Genomic DNA, 15,448 nt, shown 5'->3' with positions numbered 1-15,448 from the left:
ATATGTTTTTTTGGTTGATTAAAAATAAATATTATATTTTAAAAAATAAATACAAAATGGAACAATAAAGAGAGTGAAACCTTACTTTTATATATATGATTTTAGATAATTTTCCACCAATAAGCCTTATAAAATTTGTTGAATGATATATGATTAAGTACTTTCATTTTCTTTGCCATTTGATCATAACTTATAGTGTAATTAAATTTTGTATTGAATGATTGTCATAAACATTAATTAATTTATTTATTTTGTTGAATGATATATGATTAAGTCTTTTCATTTTTTTGCCATTTGATTATAATTTATAGTGTAATTAAATTTTGTATTGAATTATTGTCATAAACATTAATTTATTTATTTATTTTGTTGAATGATATATGATTAAGTCTTTTCATTTTATTTGCCATTTGATTATAACTTATAGTGTAATTAAATTTTGTATTGATTAATTGTCATAAACATTTATTTTATTTTTTTTAAATTAAAGCCTTAAATATTTTTCCACCAATAAGGAGAGAGTGAAACCTTACTTTTATATATATGATTTGTACAATCTACTAATATTCCAAAAATTGTGTATTATCTCAGTAATTTTTTCAAAAATTAATTATGTATATAAATACATTTTAATATATAATTTCTCTTTTGCAAGTAATTGTCTCAGATTTTAGAACAGATCTTTATAAAAAAAAACATCTAAAATCAAACCGAAATATTATAAACGGTCAATTATTTTAACTTCATAAAATCCCTTATATCAATACATGAAATCATACGATTTTAAAAATTAATTGTATTAACAAATATTTAGTTATAATTAAATGATGCTATCCTAGGGCATTTCTCTTATAATTAAAAAATAAATATTAAATAATCATTTGTTTAAATTAAAAGTTTTACTTTTAAATAAAGAAATAAAATATTTTTAATATTTATTTTAGTTCTAATTATATGATTTTCTAAAATTAAAATAGTAATAAATTTTAAAAGTTAAAATTAAAGGCCTATTTTATAAATAAAAAAACTCATTTGTATTATAGAGGAAAGAAATAGAGTTCTACTATATATAGAGATAGAAATGGCAAGCTTTATTTTATAGGTGAGAATAGATATGTGTTAGAGCAAATTTTCTCTAAAATAGAGTTTAAAGGCAAAAACATAGATGTATTTGAAATGCTATAAGAGGGATCCAATGGACGATGACGAAGGGAGAGACTAGTAACTAAAAAGTAATTTTTAATAGCAACTCTATAACAAAAGAAAACATATGGATTTATGTCATTGTACAAAAATTTTATGCTATTCTCGTCGGTCCAACTTTGTATGTGTTAGATTGGTTATAAACCATAATACATGTACTAGTTTAGTCTATTTCCCTAATATAAAGTTTTATTTTCCTTTATTTTATTCTAAAAGTAGCAAAAATGATTTTATTCTAAAATTAGCAAAAATGAAGTCATCCTCGTTTAATCTGTATTCTTTCTCACATTTTTTTTACGGAAACCAATGTTTATAAATAGAAATGAAAACTGATCATCTAACATCTATATAAATAATATTAGGATGATTCATTATATTCTAAAAAAAAATTACAAAAGAGATTTCAAAGAAAAAATTATTTTTTTTAAAAATGGCCAAAATTGTGAGATTTGTTAGTTTCATCATTATTTTTGTGATGATTTCTTCCTTGTTGGTTTCAACAGGTACATTTCTGTTTTTTTTCTTTAAATGCATTTTGGATTTTAACATTTGTGTTAAAAAAAAATTCTTCTATATTATACATATATTATTTTCCTCATATATATGAGATTTACTTTTTTTTTTTATATTACAAATGCGTGGCTAACAAAATATGACTTAAACAAATCCATGCCAACACAATTAAATAGCTAGGGATGTTTCTACCAGGATCTAATCAAATTAAATGCATTTATTGTAAATATACCTTTTAATTTCAGTACTTTCTATTTATCGATTACTAAACTACTAGTTTTTTTTTCCAGTGAAACCAAAACCAAAGAATCCTGCAAAGCCACAAACTCCTCCGACACCGCTGCCACCATATAGAAGACCGTGTGATCCGGTTTATATAAAAGCGCTGCCTGGAGCATGTCATAAATTAAATGGAGATGAATTATGCCAAGATGTTTGCGGAGGACTTAAATATTTAAACGGTTATCAATTCTCAAAATGTGCGGCAGATAAAAAGTTCTGCGAATGTCGCAATTGTTTCTAAGTTCCTAAATACTGCTTTCCGAACTTACTAAAATATTAAAGTGTTGGTTCAATTATCCATATTAACTATTTAATAATCAATGATGGAACCGGTTGTTTAATTACTTGTTATATTGAAAATGTTGTCTCAAAGACGTATTGTGACGCAGACAAATAAAACTATTTTATAAAAAAATTGTTTTAGAATTAATAAAATTAATATTTTGAAAAAAGAAAAAAAATCATATTTATCGTTTAATTGAATTAATTTCAAAATTTTGTTTAAGCTTAATAAATAATCTTTTTAGATACTTCCTCCGGTTCATAAGGACCGTAATTAGATTCATCCCTAATGTGAACTTATTTATTCACCTCCTATTAATATAACCAATAAAAAAGAATAGTATGTTACGTCATACTATATTTAAAATTTAATCAAAATTAAAATCATAAGAAGATAATAGATTATAGAAACAAGATATGTATACATATAACCAATCTTATTATATAAACCTTGGTTTTCAAAGTCAGCCATTAACAAGATCATGACATGTGTCAATTATAAACGATAAGATGTTGACACGTGTCGATTCTAATTTTGTTAATATTTAGATAAAATAGAAATATTATTAACCCTATCGAAAAAATAAATATATAAAATAAATATCATAAAGAATTATATATTAAAAATCTTAATAAAATTAAACAGATAACCTAATTTCAGTTATGTAAATTTGGTTTATTAATACGATAGGGATTTAAAATTTATAATTAACAAGAATATATGTCGGTTTTTGTTTACAGAAGAGGATTAAGGTTTAAACTTTAATTTTACAATTAAAACAAGTTATTTGTTGGATTGGGTATATAAATGATAAATGAGAATTATGGTCTATCTTTGTAAATTAAAATTATGGTTTAAGTTTAACAATAAAACGAGATTATATGTCGAAACTTAGTTTTTAAATTTACTAACTCACGTGATCATGATAAGTGTCAAGTAAAACATAAGATATCGCAACATGATATATCTAATTTTTGTTAATATTACGATAAAAATAGAATTTATAAACAATATTAAAAATAAAATATATAAAGTAATTATAAAAAATTAAAGAGAGTTTTTGAGAAATACTCCTTTTCGTGTACCCCTTTTGAAAAATACCCCCTTTATCTATCCATTTTCAAAAATATCCCTCATTAAATATGAAAAATTATATTTATAAGGTACTTCTATATAATGACTACTACTTGGAAATTTGATACAAATATTTTATAATGTTTTAAAAGGTTTTAAATCGTTTTTACAAGTTTTATAAGGTTTTATTAAAAGGGTTTATAAGGTTTTAAAAAGGTTTTTAAAAAAGTTTATAAGGTTTTTAAAAGGTTTTTAAAAGGTTTTTAAAAAATTTTATAAGGTTTTTAAAAGGTACTTATAAGTTTTTTTTACGCTATTTATGAAAGATATATAAAAATTTATACATATATAAAGGTAATTTGTGTGTGTATTTTTAAGTTTACACACATATTTGGATAAAATTCCACATTTTTAGTGGTTTTTTTATAAAGTTTGAAATAGGGGTATTTTTAAAAAGTAGTACTGGAAAAATGATATTTTTGATAAATTTAAAAGTAAAAAAAATTGATAGCTAGGAGAAATAGCCGTTTCATGTCCCATCAAAAAATATGTGTAAACTTATATATATATAGACACAAATTATCTTTATATGTGTGTAAATTTATATCTATATTTCATAAATACCGTATAAATACCTTTTAAAAATTAATTAAAAACCATATAAAAACTTTGTAAACCTTATAAAAACCTTATAAATGTCGTTCGGAACCTTGTAAATTTATAGAACCTTGTAAAATTATTAATTAAATTAAACAAATAACATAATTTCAGTTATGTCAATTTGGTTTATTAATAGGATAAAGATTAAAAATTTATAATTAAAAGAGAATATATGTCGGTTTTTGTTTACAGAAGAGGATTAAGGTTTAAACTTTAATTTTACAATTAAAACAGGTTATTTGTTGGTTTGGTATATAAATGATAAATGAGAATTATGGTTTATTTTTGTAAATAAAAATTATGGTTTAAGTTTAATAATTAAACGAGATTATATGTTGAAATTGGTTTTTAAAGTTACTAACTTACGTGATCATGATAAGTGCCAAGTAAAACATAAGATGTCGCAACATGTTATATCTAATTTTGTTAATATTAAGATAAAATAGAATTTTTAAACAACATTAAAAATAAAATAATTATATATTCAAACTTTTTAATAAAAAAAATTAAATTATTAACCTAATTTTTGGTTTTGCCGGTTGGGATTTAACAAAGAGATTAGGGTTTACGACTAAACAATATTATATGTTGTTTTTGCCTATAAATAAGGATTAAGACTTAGGTTTTATAATTATTAGGGTTATATGTTGGTTTGGGTTTATAACTGCGCATTAAAGTTTAGATTTTATAATTAAACGAGATTATTTATCGGTTTAGGTTTATAAAAGAGGAGTGTGATTTAGGTTTTTTACAATGAAACAAGGTTGTTTATCAGTTTGGGTTCATAAAGGAAAATTAGGATTTACATTTTACAAATAAAATAGATTATAAGTTTAACTAAATAAATATTTTTATTCATGATTTTATAATATGTTATATTTTTTTTAATTTTTAATTTATGTGTGAATGTTTATGCCATTGAGCAATTTCATTGTCTAAAACATAAGGGTAAATAAAAGATTTTCGAAAATAATTTTTTTAGCTTAAATTTAAATATAACAAAAGTTCAATATAATTCGTAATATCGTAATTTTAAAATATTTTCCAAAACATATGTAGTTTTTATAATTCGTATTTGAAAGATTTTTAATTTTTTCCTTAACGATGCTATATTTATTTTAAATTCTTTATGTTTGTTTGTGTTGTTTATATAAACTTATTTACAAATGACTATATTTGTATGTAACATCATATTTAGATTCTATATATATAATAGGAGAATTCTCTCTCTATTTAGAGTGTCCACCTAAGCATCTACATAAACAATATTATTTATTTTATATTAAAAAGAAAAATGAAATATTCATTTAATGCATTATATGTTATTTGTAAATAATAAAATGAGATTATAGGTAAATAAAAAAACGAATTTTACATAATTTTAACATAGAATTTCTTTTCATGGTAATAAATAAAAATTAAAAAACAAAATAAATAAAATATAATAAAATTAAAAATAGTAACAGTTTAAAACCAATACTATGAAAATTGCATTTGTAATAATAATATGATCCAAAATGTTAACAGAAAAACCATTTAAAATAATATAACATTTTAAAATGTGTTAATGAGTTTGAAGTAAAATATAAATGCATGGTAGAATAATATAACATTTTTGTAATTGTATTTTTTTTACTTTTAAAGAAAAATACAAGATTACTAAGTTCAATTTACAACCGTTTAAGACGGAGATATTTGAAAGGTCACACTTTATGACGTGAAATTATATTTAAAAAATTAAGACATTATCATTAATCTTATAGAATAATAAATAAATAATGATCACATTATTCTTGAATTTTACGATAAAATATATAGAAAGTGATATATAAGTCGTTAAAAGAGAAGTGATATGTAATTTTTGTAGCATATCTAAAAGATAAAGTCTATAATTAAGAAAGAAAAAGTTATGATATGTTTTGAAAATCAATTCACACTTCAATTTATATTATATGAGTCAATAGAAGGTGAAAATCTAAATTGTAAAATCTAAATTCTAGAAACTTTTATCATGAAAATCGAAGTGATTTTTCCTAGGGCTCATTTCAACATTAGCATTTTTGCAATATTTTCTGGTTAAGATTGGCTGTTTTGGAAAAAAAAAAAAAAAAGTAATAACCATTGGTTATATTATCATCACCAGAAACCCAAAACAGAGCATTGGAAGCAAATCAAAACAGAGCATTAGAATATTCAACAAAATCGTAAGAAAAAGGACACAATACATAGAAAGTCGATTTAAAAGTAATGGATATTGTTATGTGTGATACGTAAAGAAGTGTTCCATCTATTTACGCTTAGCGACACTCAATGAACATGGTTATATCAGGAACTGTTCCAGATACGCTCTCCTCTTGTCCTCCTCTGGACGAAGACCCAATCTCCACCGGTGATCGAGGGAGAGGTATTACCTCTGCTTCCCTTGCGAGCATCAGTCCCACCGCAGACATCGTTGGCCTGTCTTCTGGTAGTGGTTGAACACAAAGCAAGCCGATCTGGATACATCGTAAAACTTGGGGAAACACAGACGATGATGAGTCTTTGATTGCCGGGTCAACGATCTCTAACCCGTTCCCTTCGCTCCAACGTTGCCATATCTGCGGGTACATAAAAAAAAAAAAAAGCTTTAGTCAATAACAGGAAACAAGATCATATGGATGAAACTTCGATTTACTTACGTAGCTGAGAAGAGTGCTTCCGTCGTCGAGATTAAGGAAATCGATATTCCTCTTGCCACTAACAATCTCAAGAACCATTACTCCGAAGCTGAAAACGTCCGATTTTACTGAGATTGTCCCGTCGTTCCTGTATTCTGGGGCGATGTAACCGCTGCTTGACAACCAAAAAGTAAAAAAAGTGGTTAGTTCAATTAAATACACACTTTCTTCATTCGGTCGTCTTTTGTGTGCGTTCAAATGTTGAGTTTAATCTCACAATGTCCCCTTCACGGTTGTAACATGAGCTTCAGTCTCATCTCCTCCAAGGATCTTTGCCATTCCAAAGTCCGAAATCTTTGGACTCATGTCTTTGTCCAGCAATACATTAGCCGGCTTAAGATCTAAGTGAATGATCCTAAACCGAGAATCGTGGTGAAGGTAGACAAGCCCTCGAACAATGCCGAGAGTGATTTTCATTCTGTACTCCCAGTTCAGAAGGGAGCCTCGGGTTGTATCTGCCAAAGAATCACAACCAAATCGTATCCCTTTATCATCTTTATCATCACATTTATCATCTCTATTAATGTGTAAAAAGCAAAAAAAAAACCTTTACCAAAGAGATATCTGTCCAGACTTGAATTTTCAAGAAACTCGTACACTAAGATCTTCTCGTCTGCGTTAGAGCAAAACCCCACAAGTCGTACCAGGTTTGTGTGCTGTAGCATTGCAATTAGTTTCGTCTCAATTGCGAAGCCTTCTACACCTTTTGGTGTCATCTCAGACAATCGTTTCACCGCGATCTCTTGCCCGTGGCTTAACTGTCCCTGTCACCACGTAAAAAGATTAAAAAAAAAAAAACAAACATTTTATTTATTAAACTGAGTGCCTATATGTATCTATTATATACAGAATAAATATATATATATATATTTTATTTTACCTTGTAAACTATACCGAAACCACCTTTTCCAAGCTTGTTGTTATCGGAAAAGTTGTTTGTTGCCGCGGCAATAACTTCAAAGTCAATGACTTTCGATCCCCAGTCTTCGTCTCTTTTGATTATTAGATCTTGGTTTGTCTCTTTTGACACTTGTTTCAGTTCAGGAAAAACAACATTACCAAGATAGTTTAATTATAGAGAGAGAGAGAGAGAGAAAAAAAAAAAGGGTAAAAGAATATAAAAATACCACTATCATCAGTTGCCAGATTCTTTTTTTTCAACCAGAAACAAAGGATGATGATACTTAGAACAAGTAACAAACATCCTCCTACAGTTGATCCGATGATCGTTTTTCTATTCAACCCTGAACCAAAGCAAAAAAAAAAACTCTTATCAAAATGTATCCTAAGATAACAATAGTTTTAGGATAAGTAAACAGAGCTTTTGGATCCAAACTAACCGAGATCAGGAACCGCATGTTTTACATAAAGATCCTGACCTCTGTTGGAGCTCTCACTCCGAACATCTACCAAATCCCCGTTCCACATGACACAACCCGACTCACCATTTCGGATGTCTGTACTAGCGAACGCAGTGCAAGTACAATTCGTAGCACACCTCGCCCTACATTCCTCTATCCCAGCTCTAGAGTCCACGATGGTTCCCTCAGTACTTGGCAATTTCATATTATTCATGAGTGTAAAATCTACCCTTTCTGGGCAGCTCAGCTGTGATCTCCTCACACATCCGGTCTTCGAGTCTGGCAACTGGTGAAACCCTGGTAAACAGATACAGTGCAACTTACTGCTGGAAATGGCGCAGTAACTATTGAAACCACATGCATCGTAAACGTCACACTGGTCAAATGGTATAGACCATACCAAATTCCGTTCCACAAACAGCTGCAGAGATCCAGTGAAGGTCATTCTCAAAGCTGAATGCAAGCTAGCATTTGAGCTCATAGCCAAAGTGCAAGTGGCTTCCTCGCTGCTCTCTGTGATATTGAAAATTCTATCGTGGTTGCTAAGGCCAATACGGCTTTGTAGGTACATATCTTCATTCTTCCATATAAAGCCTTGCGAGAGCTCCCAAATTTCAACTTGAAATTTATAGTCTCCATATGAAGGATCATATAAGCTCTTCCATGACCTTAGACTCGTCGTGTTTACGTTCGTTCTTCGGTCCCAACCTAACTTCATTCCCGGGAGTAACGTGTCCGTCGGGGAATCGAAGCTCTCCCACAGAAATCCAGCTGCAAGTTGTTCTCTGAAAACGAAATTACCATTATCGAGAAGCTCTGGGACAATGCGTTGGTTATTGATCCTGTTTCTCAGTTGCGACGTCCACACAACCCCGCCAGATTGATCGACCAGCTTAAGGGTTGATGAAGAGGACGAGAATATGAGGGTTGCAGTGGAATTGTGGAGATGATTATCCCTGTTTGCTACCCATACAACAGCCTCGGGAAATCTTTTATACCAAATTCCGAGATACCATCTATCTATGTACGGAACACTTGTTGTACCTTTGAAGAGTCCGAGTTCAAATATTTTACCAGGGGATACGATAGTCCCCTTGTCTTCTCCAAGATTCATAACCGTGTAAGAATTGGTAGCTACTACCGAAAAGGAGACAAAAAGTAAGGCAGTGAGGAATACTTTGCAGCAAGGCAAACTCATTGTTTGTTCTGCTCTTCTTCTTCTTCTTCTTCTTCTTCTTCTTCTTTAGGTTAAATTCAAATCTAAATTAACTAGCCGACCAACAATTAAATATGCATTTCGGTGACTGACTTAATTATTACCATTTTCTTTGTTCAATTACGAGCTACAACAACACATGTAAAATATCTAATCTCCACATGGGGAGGCTAGCTAGATTAGCAAAGTCAAGCCCTAGCTAGGGGAGGCTAGCTTGAACGATATAACTCAAGACAAGTAAAGTAACTCAAGACGAGATTTGTAATAAACTACTTAAAACTAATTTGGATATTGTTCTTCTTGAAATATATAGTAATAAAAAGTTTTTGTTTTTTTCATTGAAATGGAAACTTTGTAATGAAAATGGCTTTGTCGGGTTGCTAACTAAATGTGATTTTATTACCATGGTTGGGGATATGTATTGTTACGCTTTTATCATGCAATTAGAGGAATCACAAGACAAAGATTGAATTAGACTACACTATGTCCAGCTCTCTTCCCAACTCAGCTTTCCCTCATCATCTCTCGTGTCCTTTCTGCTTGTTCCCACTTACTGCCGCGGCAATAACTTCAAAGTTATTTCTTTTCAACCAGAAAAAAAAAAATTGTTCAAGAAAATATGTTACTACTTTATTTTCTATGCATAATAAGCTCTATATCCTTTATTGTCTCCTTTTTTTATTTATTTTTTATTCTTTTGAAATTTATAATTAACTAGAAAAAAAAAAAAATATTCCTTTGCGAGTCGGAACAGAGACACGGACATAATTCACAGACTTGAATAGTTGACTTTATTTTGTTTTCCTGTCGTCAACTGACTAGTTGACTAGTATATTATTGTATTAAAGAAATTTTGTTTTTTTGCTAAAGATGAATGGCCATCGGAAAACAAAAGGGTCATAGTTATCTTGAAAAAGTATTGCACTTGGACATCGTTCGTAACCACATGAGTAATTTTATGTCGTTTATCAAAATGTCAAATGCATTGACGTGTTTTGTTTTCCCCCATATTTTCTTGTGTGCATTTTGTCTTTAATTTCTCTATATTTTTTTAAAAAAAATAAGATGACAATCAAAAGTGTAAAGTTTATTTGCACTAACAAAAGTGTTTATATGACAAAATATGTAAATTTTCTTAACAACAACTTACTTTACTAAGACGAATTGGAGTGATCTCATCAAAGATTTGTTCAAGATAATCAATATATAATATATTTAACTAACTTTAGATGATTAAGAATAATTTCTTCCTTCTATGTAATTCGAGATGCATAATTTAAAAGAATTATTAAAATTATATTACAGCATAGTATAGAAATAACATTACCAAAATTATTTAAATTAAAAAAGAAGTGTTAATCTGAACTAAATATTAACATGTTATATATTTAAAGAAAAAATTAAGTTGAATTTTACCATAAGGATAAAAACAAAACAAAGACTACATATATAAATTATTTTTAAGCATTCGAAGAATAAATGTTCAAATGCCATAAAAAAGTCTCAAATTTCATGATAATAGACTTCGTTAAAAGAAAAAAGAAAAAAACTAAACATATAGGAGTACATTATATTATATGTATTATAATATATATATATTTTTTTATTTTCCTTAAAGTATTTTGAGCCTATAAAACTCAAAAGACTTGAGTCAAAAATGGAGACAGAGAAAGCAAAACTAGTAAACAAAAAGAGAAAGAGAGAGAGAGAGAGATGGGAAAGAAAACTTCTTCGAAACCGAGTCAAGTGTTGTTCATTGTGGTTCTTCTTTGCATATGCATCTATCGTACCGAATCAGCTGTTCCTTCTCATCATCATCACCAACTTTCAATAACCGGTTAGTATGATATATAATGTCAATTCAATATTTTCGTACTTCATCTAAATTAAGTTTTTCTTTATTCTAAGATATCTAATTTCAATAATATACATGCAGGGAGGAGAATGATGGCTTCTAATAGGTCTGATAATCATCAGAAAGGTACTAATATAGTGTTAATATTTTCCTAATATAATTAGCTATCAGTCTCGTTATATATATTTGCAATTTATCCACATTTTCTTGTCCAAATATTATTTACTTCTTCATTTCAACATTTCCTATATATAATTATAATATACATGTACGTTATACAATATTGTAGGGAAGACACAAGAGAATATTTATAAGCCAAACAGTGAGATATTTACAGGACCTTCACATAGTGGACATGGTGGTAGCAGCATTGATCAAGTTTCTTCGCCTTAGTTTTTGGGAAAATGATGATCTATTAAATAATTCGAGGTCATTCATATAGGCTTTGAAAAATAAAAACTCTATAGCTTCAAAAATAAAAACTCTATCATTAATGTATGATGTATTTATAATTTGTGTAAAAATATATAAGTGTTTTAAGATTTTGTTTTTAATAAATTTCCAATAGTTAAATATGTTCCGAAGATTTTGTTTCCTCTTGGTTTTGTTTGCTTATATATTTTCGAAATACTAATTAAAGTTACTCCATATTTCATATACTAACTAAATATGTAGTTTTTTTATTTTTGCATATATGGTATTAAAATATTTAAAAACGTAACAAATTCAATTAATATTGATAAATAATCACTTAAAAGTATTAAAAATGGCAAAGTCTCATAAATATTATTAAAATTGAGTTTTATTTCCAAAAATATCACAAAACTTAAAGTATGTTTTTTAACATTCAAAACTAATTTTTAAACGGTAACTCCCCAACCGTCACCTGTAACATTCTGTCCTATGGGATCCTCCGTCATGTGGCACACCCCGCCACATGACATCCTTACAGCGCTACAGCGCATCGACCCCAACCTTTCTCCTGGGGGCCCAAACTGCGCATGTAGGCACTCTCCTGGCCAACATGCCTTCCTGGCTCACCAGGTAGGTTATTGGTGCGCCAGGCGTTCCTCGAACCCAGGTTCTCACCCTTTAAGAACCTTCCCACCGGACAAGTTGTCACCAATCGATAAACACTTGCTATTGAACTTAGATGCCAGCTTATTGTCAGAAACCTCGAAGTAAAGAATCAAGACATACCTGAATACAAAAAGTCTCCAAGTTGAGAATAAACGGCGACAACAATGACGACGAGAGAGAGATAGCAACTCGCCGTTATGAGTCAAAGCAGTCGGAAGAGACGAGAGAAAGCGGTGATGGTGTTCGTTCCGGTTTTCGTTCATCGTCGAAATCGTCGAGAGAGGGAAATAAGTTTTTTTTTGTGTTCGTGAACAGTGACCCTCACGATTCAGTTTCTCCATCTTTTGATCATTAATGACATAATAAGTGTCAATAATGATGTGGATTATTCGGTATGACATGGATTTTTGGGTATGATGTAGCAGTTTTGGTATGATGTGGCATCTATATTAACATTTTTGAAATACCTTTTGAAGAGTAACCTTTTATTTTGTATTATTTGCAATCATAAACTCTTGTCATATGAATGAATAACAAAGACTTTAAGATAATTTTTTTAATTAAATTATATTAAAATTGTAAAACTGGAAATCAGTATTTATTACATTCACTAGACTTTCTTAAAATATATCCCATATAAATCAAATATTTCTCCAATATATTTATATGATCTTATTGGCTTTAAAATATATATTATTACATAAAACATATGTATAATAAAATATAAAATTTTCCGCATATGTTACAATTTGAATTTTTGAATATAGACATATATTACTCAATGGATACAAAAAAAATTTTATAGACTAGAGTATTATAGATAATTGTGTAGCTTGGGTCATGTGATGGAACTGGTTATAATTTACATAATTATGAGTCTAGATGTTTTTACGGGTTGTCTACTGTAGTAATACGCACAAAATAATTTAATCTGAAACTAGAGTATTTAAACGAAAGACGTTCTGCCAACATTATTTCATTATTTTGAATATTATTCTTATTTAATTAAGTTGATCTAGTTAGAATTATATAAAAATAAATTGTCTAGCAATATTTCACGGGTTAAGTCAGAAATGACAGTCAAAATATAGTAGTACAATACCAAACAAAATTAATAACAAATGAAAGCATAGGGCCGACTACCGAGTCAAAGAAGACAACCGTTCGTTTTTTTTCACCGTTCCGGCCGGCGTCGGTTTCTCCGACGTCGGCCACTGTTAGTTTCTTATTTATTTCGCTTTAGTTCTTCTTAATCTTAGGTTTAAAAACTTAATAATGGAAAATCATGGCTTTCTCATCTACGCTCTTTGTCTTTATACCATGGTGATGTGTAAGGAATTGGGTCAGTCATTTCTAAATGAGAACCCGATCTCTATATGGGATCCATTTATGGTTTGGTTTTTGGATCAATTTGACCAGAGGCTACCATTAGATATGACTAAATCATCTCTCCTACAATGTTCTTCCTCCTCTGTAACGTGGATTCCATGGAATCGTGATGTCCTTCCATGTAGAAGGTTAGTTTCCAATGCCTTCTCTTGTTACCGGTGTATTTTCTGGTTTTTAACCAGTGATTATCCTCTTACCCAATGGTAAAACAAGAATCAAAATCATTTCAAGCAACAATTCAGTTTTTTACATCAACAAAAATAATGCGAGAAGCATTTTGGAGTTTCGTCTATAAGATGATAACCAATTACGAGTATGTGAAGGAGGGACGTAGCAGATTTTATCTATTAGCCTGTAAGGCTTCCGATCGGAATGCAGGGTCATGTCTACTTTTTCATCGAAATTGTGTTCAATTTCCCTTATTTGTGTCATTGGTTGTATATGATGTTTATATTTCATGTAAAACTCTTTAAGATATAATATATTTGATTTGCCGAAAAAAGAAAAAAATTAATAACAAATATAATTTTTAATATCGTCTCGCGGTATACTGCGGTTTAAAATCTAATTTCTAATCAAAAGATAATCAAGAGTGTTAATTGTAACTACACCCATGACACTAAACATATTATTAATTTTCAATACACTAGATAATGTCCCGCGCATATGCGCGGGTTGTTCTATATTTATTTAATTATTTTAATTTATTTATTACTTATAAAAAATAGATTAAATAAATTTTAATGTTTATGACATTTTTATATTTTATTTATTTAAATCATACAATAAAATCATACATTCATATCTTTTGAATTTATTCGTTGATTAATTGTTCAATTTTTATAGTAATTTTATTTATTGCTTTTAAGTATTTTTTGATAAAACAATAATATTGTTAATGATAAAAATAGGAATAATATTGGGAGAATTTAAAAAATACCCTTTTAAAAATACCACTTTATAAATTTACCCCATTTTCAAACTTTATCAAAACAACCACTAAAAATGTTAAAATTTATCCATATATGTGTGTAAACTTATAAATATACACACAAAATACCTTTATTTGTGAATAAAATTTTATTTGTTTCAATGTCTTACAAATTGGTTTGAATATAACCAAAAATTATTTTGTTAAAATAATTACATACTTTGAAAATAAAATAAATATACATGAATTTGTGAGAAAGAAAAAAACATATAAAGTAAAACAATGAAGATGGTTTATTTAGCTTGATTTTCTTATGGTGCGATGGTTAGAAATCAATATTTTTGAATCACATCGATAAAGTAATTTCCTTATAGCCATAAAATATTATTATACATATATATTATATATTTAATAGTATAGAAAACAATGAAAAAATGAAAAAGTACATAAAATAAAGAAGAAATATAATTGAAAACAAAAGTTTTAACCAAATATATAATTTTGTTTTTATATTCCTCTTAATTTAAGCTATATCTCTAGGTTTAATTATATTTTTCATCGTTGTAGTATATATAATAGATAGAAAATTGAATATCAAATTGTTTTTTATATAGGAAGTCAAGTATAAAATTCAAAGTTAACAAAATTATAATGTTGTTTATATTATTACATGTTGAATTACAAACTAAATATAAGGATCATTATTCTTAAAAGAATGTCTTACAAATTGGTTTGATAATTATATAACAAAAAGTTATTTTGTTAAAAAATTACATACTTTTGAAATTAAAATAAATATACATGAATATGTGAGAAAGAAACAAACATCCAATGTAAAATAATGAGATGGTTTCTTTAGCTTGATTTTCTTATAACCATAAAAT

At 28.3% G+C, this 15,448-nt stretch overlaps 2 protein-coding genes and 1 long non-coding RNA gene across 3 annotated transcripts; 2 read left to right on the top strand and 1 right to left on the bottom strand.

Annotated features, from left to right (window-relative positions):
* The first annotated feature begins 1,637 nt into the window (after window positions 1–1,637).
* LOC111829056 lies at window positions 1,638–2,298 on the top strand. Its single transcript, XR_002832632.1, has 2 exons — window positions 1,638–1,706; window positions 2,007–2,298. It is a non-coding gene; the product is annotated as an uncharacterized LOC111829056 (long non-coding RNA).
* Window positions 2,299–6,203: 3,905 nt separating this feature from the next.
* On the bottom strand, window positions 6,204–9,306 carry LOC17875161 (receptor-like serine/threonine-protein kinase SD1-7). The gene is made up of 7 exons (XM_023788208.1): window positions 8,073–9,306; window positions 7,860–7,976; window positions 7,613–7,761; window positions 7,286–7,496; window positions 6,950–7,187; window positions 6,694–6,844; window positions 6,204–6,612 (listed from the first exon to the last, which is right to left on the bottom strand). The coding sequence occupies exons 1-7, from the start codon at window positions 9,289–9,291 to the stop codon at window positions 6,313–6,315; spliced, it is 2,385 nt and encodes a 794-aa protein (XP_023643976.1). The 5' UTR covers window positions 9,292–9,306; the 3' UTR covers window positions 6,204–6,312.
* A 1,671-nt stretch (window positions 9,307–10,977) lies between these two features.
* Window positions 10,978–11,748, top strand: LOC17875276. Its single transcript, XM_006281293.2, has 3 exons — window positions 10,978–11,146; window positions 11,246–11,290; window positions 11,454–11,748. Exons 1-3 carry the CDS (start codon window positions 11,023–11,025, stop codon window positions 11,555–11,557), a joined length of 273 nt encoding a protein of 90 aa, XP_006281355.2. The 5' UTR covers window positions 10,978–11,022; the 3' UTR covers window positions 11,558–11,748.
* The last annotated feature ends 3,700 nt before the right edge of the window (window positions 11,749–15,448 follow it).

The sequence above is a fragment of the Capsella rubella genome, unplaced genomic scaffold (assembly GCF_000375325.1).
Source record: "Capsella rubella cultivar Monte Gargano unplaced genomic scaffold, Caprub1_0 scaffold_8, whole genome shotgun sequence".
Lineage (NCBI taxonomy): Eukaryota > Viridiplantae > Streptophyta > Magnoliopsida > Brassicales > Brassicaceae > Capsella > Capsella rubella.
This window is presented reverse-complemented; position numbering and strand designations above follow the sequence as displayed.